This window comes from Aphelocoma coerulescens, chromosome 3, assembly GCF_041296385.1.
Source record: "Aphelocoma coerulescens isolate FSJ_1873_10779 chromosome 3, UR_Acoe_1.0, whole genome shotgun sequence".
Classification (NCBI taxonomy): domain Eukaryota; kingdom Metazoa; phylum Chordata; class Aves; order Passeriformes; family Corvidae; genus Aphelocoma; species Aphelocoma coerulescens.
Genome location: NC_091016.1, coordinates 103,161,941 through 103,174,029, shown reverse-complemented (window position 1 = coordinate 103,174,029; position 12,089 = coordinate 103,161,941). Strand labels below are relative to the sequence as shown.

General features: G+C 33.3%; 1 protein-coding gene across 1 annotated transcript in view; it reads right to left on the bottom strand.

Annotated features, from left to right (window-relative positions):
- CSMD1 (CUB and Sushi multiple domains 1) overlaps nucleotides 1-12,089 on the bottom strand; it is a 1,120,396-nt gene that overhangs the window by 232,612 nt on the left and 875,695 nt on the right. The window contains exons 19-21 of the mRNA XM_069011476.1: nucleotides 9,675-9,791; nucleotides 8,058-8,273; nucleotides 4,728-4,916 (exon numbers count right to left, since the gene is read on the bottom strand). Of these exons, the coding sequence (XP_068867577.1) occupies nucleotides 4,728-4,916; nucleotides 8,058-8,273; nucleotides 9,675-9,791 (522 nt within the window). The remainder of the gene's footprint in view (nucleotides 1-4,727; nucleotides 4,917-8,057; nucleotides 8,274-9,674; nucleotides 9,792-12,089) is intronic.

The following is a 12,089-nucleotide window of genomic DNA, read 5'->3' as shown; positions in this document are numbered from 1 at the left end:
CCTTTCCTTTCCTTTCCTTCTCTCTTTCCTTTCCTTTCCTTTCCTTTCCTTTCCTTTCCTTTCCTTTCCTTTCCTTTCCTTTCCTTTCCTTTCCTTTCCTTTCCTTTCCTTTCCTTTCCTTTCCTTTCCTTTCCTTTCCTTTCCTTTCCTTTCCTTTCCTTTCCTTTCCTTTCCTTTCCTTTCCTTTCCTTTCCTTTCCTCTTCTCTTTCCTTTCCTCTTTCCTTTCCTCTTTCCTTTCCTCCTTCCTTTCCTCTTTCCTTTCCTCTTTCCTTTCCTCTTTCCTTTCCTCTTTCCTTTCCTTTCCCAGACTCAAAACAATTGTGTATAACTTGAAACAAGTCCTTCATATTCTTCCTAGAAGACAGAGAAGTCTCTCCTACCCTTGCAAATGGAAGTTTCTTGTAATTTCTTATGACCTCTAATAAACTATTTCTTTTTTTCATTTTGCTTTCATGGTCTCCTGGTTCACCAGTTTGTTTGGTTTTTTTACGAGTGCCTCTCTTAACCTATGAGTCTTTCAATTCACTTTCTAACAGTAACACAACTCCAACATAGAGTGCTAGAAAACTCCTGAACAGTTTGACTTAAAGCAAACTCTAAAGTAAGAAAAGTATGTTTAAAAGCATAGTCTTGGTTTGTTAGATGAGATTTAGAAAATCTGCCTTAGTAACAGATTTCCTGGAAAGAGCCTGTGGATCCTGTTTAAAAGGTTATTGATGACAATAAGATAACATCAAAAACCTGATTATGACAGTCTCCTTTAGGTGGGCATTAGCTTCAGAATCAGGCACTTCAATAGACTAAGAAGTTGTTCCACCCATTTTTGGACTCCACTATTCACCAAGCTTCTGAGATGCACACAGCTTTGCAGATACGCAGAGGTGCGTGACTGCTCCTAAGCTTTACTCTTGGATCTGTACTCTACGGGGACTAACTCACTAAAAGCTGGGTTTTGTCCTCAGGAAAAAGTAGTCAACTGTGAATGAAACTATAATACAACTGTGCAATTATAGGTAGAGATAAAAAGAGTTATTGCTGGAAGGAAAAAGTGGTAAGACTATGATTCCACACTCAGCCAGTTTTGTCTTCACAGTCATGAAATAAGTATAAAGGTATATACCTTTATACATTTGCAACTATGAAAAGTAAATGGCATAATGGGAATAAATTATATATGTAGAAGTAGTGTCAGCAGCCCATCAAAACTGTAATTACTAATAAAATGTATGGTTTTGATTTTTTTTTTTCTGGAAAACACTGGAGTAATAATTAAATCCATAATAACAACAAAATGACAAATAATAACACAATAATAAACAAATGAAGGGGACAAAAGCTGTTTTCTGTTTGCAAATCTCAACTAGACAAAAGATAATCAGGAGAAACTTGTCTGTACTCCAGCAGCTTGTTTTTCACCCCCACACACAATACAAACCCAATAATTTTAAATGAAAAGTAAATTATCCAGAAGTAGATCTGAAAAATTAAACCATCACACACAGTCAAACATAACAATTACAGTAGCATACCAGATGATAAGGTTAACATCCTTACAGGCCACAAGTTATTTCAGAACAGTAAAACCCCAGATATTTACATCAATACTCTCAAATCAAAAGATATGGGCTAGTGACATTTCTTTTCAAGATATTATGCATGCTTATCTTCCAGGTAGCTATGTGTCAGTATTACTAGAAATATATTTTTCTCTTGACATTACCTATAGACATGTGCTTATTAATTAATTCTGTATATCACACAAAAGAGAAAAGTAGCAGAGTTCCCCTTAATGTCTCATTCCTCTCAATTACAGTAAATTTTGAGGAGAGGGGTAAAAAAGAACACTGTGAGTGTACATTGAGACGACATATCTCAAAGAACACCTGTATACAGATAGACAGACTTTTTTTTCATTCAAATTACTGTCTGTGTCCTTTATACGGTGGAAAACTGCAAAAAAAGCCTAACTGCAGCATAGGTGCTGGAGTGAGTCACCAGTTCAGTAAAAATAGTGTGATAGCTCTCCCAAATGCAGTTACTGCATCTGGAAAGACAAGAACCAGTACTCTTGTGTAAAAAAGAGAGTAGAATGTCATAGCATGGAGAGAAGGCCACTGAAAATTATGATAATGTTGTTCATACAGGACTCAAGAGTCTTAAATTAACAGTAGCAGCATCAAGGTGTTAGGCTAACAAGACCTCCCAAGCTGTGCTTTTCCCTTACCTGGAAAATAACTCTTCAAAGAAGAAGAAATGGGGGAAAGTCACAAATAGTTCTCTGATCAGGAAAACTGCATAGCATGTTTGAGATAATCCTAGAGGAAGTACTTGAAATTTTTTACTGGGATGGAGAAGGGCAAGACCTTTGGAAACCCTATTGGTTTGTTGGTTTTTTCAACAGCAGTGATACAAATCAGTATGCGCTTGTGTGAAGTTTTAGCTTAAAAACTAAATGCAATTAAATTTGAAGGGCTTTCATCCTGAATCTGATTAAAAGAAGCACGAAAGAATGTATTACGATGTGTCATAGGAGGACTGAAAAATCCTTGTTGATGTGTATATATCATGTATGAGAGTTTGGTCACTGTAGAAAACACAATTAGGGAGTAATAATCAAGAGGCTACCGAACACAGTAATGTTCTTATGAATTTGTGCCACTGAATTGAGACTAGATTTAATTCTGAATGTGCATTCCAAATCCAGCAGATTTCAGGACAAGCAGTTGCTTTTCACTCTTCTGAGAAAGAAGAAGTCTTTGTGTGAACTCCTTTCAGAGTAAGAGAATATCTTCACCCCTAATGTCTTAGGTTCCGTGGAAACAAGAAAAGGGATCTCTGTAAACCCTCTTAAGTGTTAAGAAAATAATCACTTATGAAAGCAGCTGTGCAGGGCACTGAGTATGTCTTTCCCCCTCAGTTTCACTCAGCTGCCTAGCAAAGTTTCTTTCCTTGCATTTGTCTTAGTTGCATTATAGATATTTTTTTAGTTTGCTACACTGAAAGAGATGAAATGAAGACATAGGTTGAGTTAAAAGAGTTATTTAGATTATCTTATTTTAGAGAAGTGCCACTTGTCTTTGCATGTTTTATAAAAGTTTTACTAATCAGTTAGAAAGTGGGGTCTCATACATGGATTTAGTGACAGAAGTGTCTCAGGGCCAGTTGACAAATTTATTCAAAACTGAGCATAAGAACAAAAAGGAAATATTAAGCTCTCTGTAAATAAATTCCATTTCAACATGAATGACAGACATATCACATATACATAAGATTAGATGTATATCACTAAATTATGCTTGGGAGAACATACAGGCATATCTGTGTCTGGCACTGTAAGTGGTTATATTAGTCCTTTAAATTCACAGCTAATTCAATGGCCGATACTTCATTAAGCTAATTATTGATACTTTGGTAGTAATCTTTGCAACTTTTCAATGTGTCATTCACAGTATCAGGATAACTAAGTGAGCATTTTCAAGATATTGGGTATGAATTTCTTATTACTGTAGATACTGTAGGAAAGACTTTCTAAAAGTTAACACAATTTACAAAAACATACATGACCATCACATAGAATGTCTCTTTTCTTCAGCGCAGAGATTACTAAAATTTTATGATATCTAAAATAAACTAAACATGTTTGACTGGAACACCAAGAAGCCCCCTAGAAAGAGAGAAACCCCAAACAAAACAAATATATGAACAAACAACCCAAACCAAGAAAATATGCCAGGGCTGAAAATAGATTAAGACTTAAATCTAGAATTTCCAAATAAATGGCAAACTCCATATTATGTTGGTTTCTCTCTCATCTGTAACATCCTTTCATTATGGGATAAATAAAACCATTTTAAAACAAAATTTGAGATACTTTATGTTTTTCTATGTATCTTACATGCATATACAATGCAGATGACTTTTTTAGATATAGAGATCCATCTTTTTAAAACAAATAAAAGAAAGAAGCTGAAGCTGAGTTTCTCCCTTTATGAAATAATATTTTATTTAAAACAAGAACCCTCTTAAGGAAATCCATTTAGAGGTGTATGGAAGTATTTGACTTTTCAGAATCATTATGTCAATAGCAGCTGATGAGATCCACTTGGCATGGTGGAGATAAAACCATCTCACAAATACAGCAACTGCACAAATTTCATAAAATACAGTCCCAGAACTTTTCCAGGAAAAGAACTGTTCACTCAGTTTGAGTTCATAGTTACTGATGTTTAACAACAGCACACTAATTTTAAAAAATAAAGTTTAAAAATGCTGTGATGTAGTTTATAAACTGTAAAAAATCCCAAAAGTTTAGAATTACAAGAATAACAACACAATATGAAAAAGAGACCCTTAAAACCAGCTGCAGGGCTCTAAAGTAAGTTATTTTCACCTAAAAGCTCTAAACATTGTTTTTCTACCCCAAAAGACAAAGTATGAAATTTCTACCTTAACTGTGCCAAACATAAAGTTTAATAATTACTTCTACATTTTATCTCAAATGGCATTTTGATCTTATTTGCTAGCACGATTCTAATTATTCCTCCATATTTTTTGTTCTCTAAATAAAAGAGACATGCATTACTTAATCTTGCACTGACTTTAAAGTTTTTACAGCTTGGGGATCAACTGTTTCAACCCAAGCATTTTTTTCCCTGCCCAGTATTCTGACACATGCCGTGTGCTATTAACGACTTGATGAATGAAATGAAAGCATGTGACCACCTACCCACACACCTTGGCAGAGGTGCACTCCATACACGCCGACCACCTCCCAGGCAGGTGAGTTTGTTAGCACCTTCCAGGCGATATCCAGGAAAACAAGAAAAGATCAAGGAATCTCCAACACCAAAATGAAAACCAATTCGCCTGCTGAAGGCAGGAACACCAGGGTCATCACATGGCTCCAGATCATATTCTGCAGACAATAAAACATAATATATTATTATCTGGACAAGTTGTCCACATGGAAAAAACCAAACTTATCAAATTGCCTGCATTGTATGAGCATGGAACATCTGGAAAACATGTATTTCAGAGTTGTGTTCTCTACTAAAACCCAGTACTGTTTCTATAAGTCTATTATGCCTATATACACAGTAATTATGTATCTAATGTCCCACCCAAACTACATCTATTTTCTTAATTTCAAGAGCTGTAATCAGCTTGTACTGTAAGTGGTTTACTATAATTTTGTTTAATTACTTCCTTTGTATATAATTCCTGTTTCTTTTCATCTGAACTCCCAAACAGCTTTAGAAGTGAGACTTGTAGTTAAAATAAATCATTATGTAATGAAGAAAATCTAATTAAAAAATCAAACAAAAGGTTCGGTAAATGAAAGACATATGAACAAATTTTCAAAATGTGTGCTTTTATAACTACACATCAGGAATAATTCAGGAGGAGTCAGAATAAACTAATGGGTAAAAAATCAGGGCTGTTACATAGGAAGCAAATCAAACTCAGAAAATATCTGAACCATCCTTTTACCCATCTCCAAAGAGTATGCTCTGGAAGTATCACCTTTTGTTTGTGATGTTTTCTCATACAATTTTTTCCTTAGATATCCACTAGCAACTACTTCAAGAAAAGATGTCGAAAGAGATCAACTTAACATCTAATGGAAAAAGTTTGATTTTATATTCTTCAGAATATGATCCAAAAGACCAAAGAGATCACTTCTAGTAACAGATAAGAAAAAACATTTTCAAGAACATTTGCCTTGGAGGTCAGAGGAAAGTAGGGTCAAATCTACTTATTTAGAAGAAGAGACTCCATTTAGTCAGGAAAGAAACTAAACCAAAGTTTCTGACTGAGTTTTTAAACACCTGATATGTGGAATAAAATAAATAAATAAATCCTTTGCTTTAGTAACTGTCTTGTAGGAAAGTTCTGAATATTAGTGGGAATCTATAAACCACACCAGTTTCTGCTGGCAAAGGTTTTAAAGAAAACTTATGATCTACTACCTCTGCTCAGTACTACAGAGGCTAAGCTAAACATGGAGATACACTATAGTACACTTTTAGGTACATGGCAATTTTCATGACAAATTTCTATGTTAAATGACATTCAAAACAGGTTAAGGACATCTCACTAAACACTTCTTACTAAGAAGAAATATATTCTGGTTGTGTGAAAATACAGAAACAGAATCACCTATTTGTTTCATGAAGTTAATGTACCTCATAATAGTTCTCAAAATATGTATTTAATATAAATGATGACATATGCTGGCTCTGTATGTTGTAGCAGTAGTAGATAGGACATAAACCTTCAATTGTGTTCCAAAAGTTCTGTGATCCATATCTTTTGTTACTGCACAATTCTCCCCCCTGCACCCACAATATTTTGTGTGTTTTTCTACAATTTGCTTAGTGCTCTACCCTTTTGACTTAGTGATAAACAAACTATCAGAGATATAATTTAGTATTTTTATTTACATTTTAAACTTGCAAAACTGCTGACCTCTGATTTGGTGAGTCCAAAGTATCCAGAATGAATGTATTTTAGCATTTAATAGGAGTAAATCCATCAGTATTGCGCTAATCAGTGAGGTAGTTTTTTTCCTTTTTAAAATAAGCAAGCTAAATGAGATGCATTACCCATAAATAGCATGGTCATCTGTAAGCATTTCCAAATCTCAATAACACTTATTGACTTTCAGTTTTTGAAAAATTATGTGGGAGAGTTGGATGTGAGTTCCTTATGTACTCCTTCCATAGAATATCCATGTGCATGTGCATTTCAATTTGCACTTGATTCATTTATATGTGTCATGGGACAAGTGGAAGCTTCAGACAAGCCCTGCCTTAGTCTTGGCAACAGAACTTGTCAACGTCTTAAATGTAAGGACTTATTCTGGTCCACAAGTTCTAATGATGGCAAATCAGGTCTATTTATAAAAATTAATTATCTATTAAACAGAGATAACAGACCAAAGATCCTAATCAGAATTACTACACAGGATAAAACTAAAGAACTACTAGCAGATTACAGGCTAACATAAAACAATGCACTATTTCAAGGTACCTATAAGTAAAGCTAGCAAAAGAAATAGTATTGCAACTCACCACCGAAATGACATACAGATTTCTTCACGTAGCCCCTAGGGAGTTACTATAAAGTAGGTGTCCCTAATCATGGGAGAAACTCCACACATTTCCAGGATCATGTATAGAGGATTTCTGCTTCGTGAAAGTTTGGTGTGGCTTTTCTAGTTTGTAAGTGAGGTGTCTGTGAGTGAGAAATGCAGCTTGTCTTCCACATCTCACTTCAACAGTAAGATGTTTATTGGCAGGTGGGAGATGCCAGACCACTGGCCATTTTGGCCACGTTGCCAAAATGACTCACTACATGACAGCTCGTCCTGTTTGAGTTATTTGACCAATTAACAGCAACAGATGATCTCTTGTTGGGGAGTGAGATGCCCTGCTACAATGTGCAAATATGTAATTCTACTTCCTAGTAATGGAGATAGGCAAAGAAAATTATTGAGAAATGTATATTAGATGTCATCTAATTTTAGAAGACTGTAAATAAGAAGCAGTAACTTAAATGTTTCAAGTATCTTAAAGAGATAATTTATAAAAATACATCAATAGCTAATAAGTGTATTATTTAATCTTTATATACACGTTTTCTATTTCAAAATCCATCTTCAATTTAGACTCCTTTGTGAATCTGAGTTAGCATATCATTGCTTTTTAAAAGTTTCTATAGTTGGTTTAGTAAAACAGTACCAGTTAGTTCCTTTCTTCTGAAGCAGTACCTTCTATCTTTGTAATTTTTTCCCCCAAATTTTCCTCCAAACCTCTTTTTCAACAATTTTGATGTTTCTGTGAGGACATGGAAAACTTATTAAAACACTTAAATCACCAACATTCTTCTCAATTCTCTTGGCCACCTTTATAAACCTTAACCGGTTTTCTATGATAGAGACTATACAATTTCCATTAACTTTTTTTTTACTGGTGTTTCAAAATGTTTCTGTTATCTACAAGTGAAATGTCATCTGGAACAGTTTCAGGATATTTAGCAGAATGGAATTCATTACCTGAAAATGTTATGTTGAAACCTTCATAAGAAATTGAAAAATCAGATATAAATCGAAGCTGTGCAGTAAAATTTCCAAAGAGGCCGGCTTTAATTGTAGGGGGTAAGACTGAGCCAGTCAATCTGGCTACTGGTTCTGTGAAGCTCCCATCTTCAGTGATGAGCAAATAGTCATGAGAGCTCTCAAGGTGAAAGGTATGAAAAACCAGCTGTACACCTTTAAAAGAATTAAAAAGGGAGAAAATAAAAGCATTTAATAGGAAGTTTTTCCATTCCTTCGTATGTAGGTGACACAGAAAGCAGTTCTTATGTTATACGGGAACATTTTGAGAAAAAGTTAGAATCAAAACCTGAAATTCTGAAAATAAAGTTTGCAGAAAGCACTTGAGCTCAGCTGAGTAATATGTGCAATGTGGTTTAGCTCATGGTTTAGCTCACTTTAAATCAATATTTCCCATAACAGAATCAATGGCATCCAGTGCTATTTGTATACAGCACTCTGAAAATCCAGATTTGTATTATTTAGATGTTATTCAAGTTCCTGTATGTCTCTTTTACTTATATTATCTACCTTGATTTCATTGTTAACTAGGAGACATACTTTAATGCTTGGCTGAAATTTTGTATTTGTGTTTTATTTTTGCCTTTCTTCCAACACAATTCTGGGGTTTTTTTAAACTTCAGGGAAGTGCCCATTTACAAGGACAAAGTTTTATGTACAGTCTTGCATAAATATAGATTAACATTTTCTGGGACTGATCCTTTACGGACATCATGACTGTTTTTTCGTTTACCAGCTTCCAGTCCAGTAATGAATTAAATTTTGACTTACAATTCAGTCTTCAAATACAATACATTTAAATACAATAAATACAATAAATACAATAAATTTACTGTGGGGAACAACATTCTTCTTAGAATGGTTTCTTATATATTTTACATTTAAAATGCCTTATGAGTTTTAAACAAAAAATCCAGTCTTTAAGAAGATTTTAAACAGAAACTTCCAATATACTTCTCAGTAAATTTTTTATTATGTCTTGATTTTTGACTTAATAGTATGAAACACATTATTAGTACTCTCTGGGCTTTTTTGCTTAGGTTATTTTACACATTCCCCCAATGGATAAGCTGACAAGATCAACTATGTATTCACATGTTACTCTACTGTATATGTAACATAAAGATATATATAAGTTTTTGCTCTAATGGCTTAAGTCTGAAATCTAAGGCTACAAATACACAGATCAAATCTGTTTCTTTATGCTTAAAAATTGGTGAAGAGCCATCAACAAGGTCCTGACATCTTTGACTGAAAGAAATGTAGTGCTATTTAAAAAGTAGCTATTATTTTCCCATATTTTACCTCTTCTACACTTTTCCATTTTTCTGAGACTAAAACACATTGCCTCTGGCAGCTGTTAAAAAGAATGCTTCTTTTGAAAAATAAACACAAACTGGAAATACCACATTTGAAGATACTTATTTTGGGAAATTAAACTTCTTCCCCAAAGGAATGGCAGAAAGTGCTGGTTTAACTCATAAAGGACATTTTTTAGCTATGTGGTTTTTTACATACAGACATTATATATATAAGCAAAACAGATTAGATACTTACCCTTGCCATGAGACACTTCAATAGTCCAAGTGCAGTTTAAAGAGTTTGGGTAAAAATCAGGAAAACCTGGAGAAAGAACAGTTCCACTCTTCCCATGAATATATCCACCACATAAAGCTTAAGAAGAGAGAAAAAAAAAAAGTCATACAGAAAGCCTATCTTGTAAAAGGGTTTGAGAGAGAGAGAGAGAGAGAGAGAGAGAGAGAGAGAAAGTTCATTTTTTAACTACAATTAAAATTAAAAATAGAGTCAAGGATTAAAATAAGAAGCTAATTAATCCAAAGCCACAACATTCATGTTTGACAACAATTTGTTTTCACCTAAATTAGTCCTTGAAAAGTTTCTTTTTCATCTACAGCCTCTCCTGTTAGTTAGCAGAATACAAAAATAAGTAAGATTTTTTATTGCAAGTATTAATTCCTATTGCAGTAGTATGTAAGAAATAAGGTTGTTGTTTTTTTTTTTGTGAAGTAACTAAAACAATATTTTGTTGATACTTTTCTTTCACTAAATATTTTGAAAGGCATACCTTCAACTTCATTTTTAACAAACAAAAATACTTAAGTAAAAAGCATATTTTTTTCAAATAAGTAAAAGTTGAATGACTACTGTGATGCTCAGGGGAAAAAAGTGTCATTTCCTCTTTTTCAAAGATTTAGACTGTCCCATCATAAGTAATTTATTTGGAATTGAATAATTTGAAAGACATGAAAACTATGCTAGAAAACATTTTATGCACACTAGAATTTGTTAAACTAGGCTGTTCAAGTTTGCATAGAAAATTAATTAAAGTTTAAGATTTGCACGCTGAATCTTATAAATACAGCATGACTGTGTTCTTCACTCATCTCTTGCTGTCCAATTTTTATGTTGTTGTTTTTTAAAACTTTAATATACTAAATATTTTAACAGTAAAACAACAAAACATTAAGATGCTTTTAGTCTTCTTCCTCACATAGAGTGATATGCTTTGCAGTAAACTAGATGGAAAATATACATGACAAAATATTCAATAAACTTACAGTACCTTTATGTAGATGTGTGTGTATATATACACATATACTTGGTTTATAGCTTAAGTTCCTTTTTTTCATTTCTTATTAGACTAAGGGTTTTGTTAAAGTTTTTAATGTTTTTTGGATTTATGTAATTTATATATTTATCAGTAAGTATAAGGAAAGGAAATGCTTCCAGCCTGGTTTTACCTGAATACATTTATTTCTGCACAGAAGTATGAATTAAAACACGTTTGACTAAACCATAGTCAATAAACAGTAAATATATGGTTGATAACATTGCTTAATAATAAATAAAAGCATTACAGACATCAGATTTATAGTGCCATAAATGAACAATAGTACATTCATTCAAAAATCCTTCTTATTCTGTAAACATCACAGAAGGAAGACTGTGCAACATTACTTAAAACAGATATTACATATTTTGAAATCATTTACATATTTTAAACAAAATTAAAAATATGTAATTAATGTGTTTCAATTTAGCTCTCACTTGAAAATTATTTTCATGTTCCACCTTGGCAGTACCATATTTCGAGAATGACACATTACTTAGAGGGAACTTTAACCACCTTGTCTTTGTACACAGATTTCTTCTTTGTTGGCATGAAACAAAGCAATATGTTCTCCCTTAGGCATTTATTCTGCTAAATTAATTTCTGAAGGTAAAATTTTGAGACCAACAATACTCTACAGATGACTGCAAAATGCTCATTTCCACTTCAGTTAAATCTTTTACATTCTGAAAATTTGGGTCACAACTTGTTGAGCCTCAAAAGGCAAATACACTAACAGAATGATTACCCAATAGAGTGTGAGCTCTATTTTTAGACTATTTAATACAATGGAGTTTAATCTGTGAGGAAAAGAAGAGACTGAATGTATGTTGAACCCTTGCATGTTGCTTGCCTAAAGAACATACTCCAGAAAGGCTTGACATTTTCTCATACACTCACACTGAAAGTAGGTGAAGGACCTGGGAAATAAAAACCCTCTTTCAATGAGTGAAAATTAACTAGATCTTCCTGAAGTTCAACATTCATATGTAACAAAAGAGTTACATATAGATATTTTAACTCAAAAATACATCCACACATTTTATTACAAACTAAGTAGAAAAAGAAGCAAATACTACTCAAAGTTAAGGTTCCTTCACATTCTTCAATCCACTGTGGCAAAGCAAACAAGGAAATCAACCCATGAAAACAATGAAAAATTCTAAAAATGTTTTTTATCTGTACTGGTAAAGGAGGAATGAGTTGCAGTGATTACAAGGTGAGTGAGTTTGAATATTAGATTAGCTAACTTCTATAATTAACTTTTGGTGGTTGATATGTTTTGAGCAGGGGCAAGAAGGCTGTAGAGAGAGTTAGAAGAAGAGTAGTGCTCAGATTTA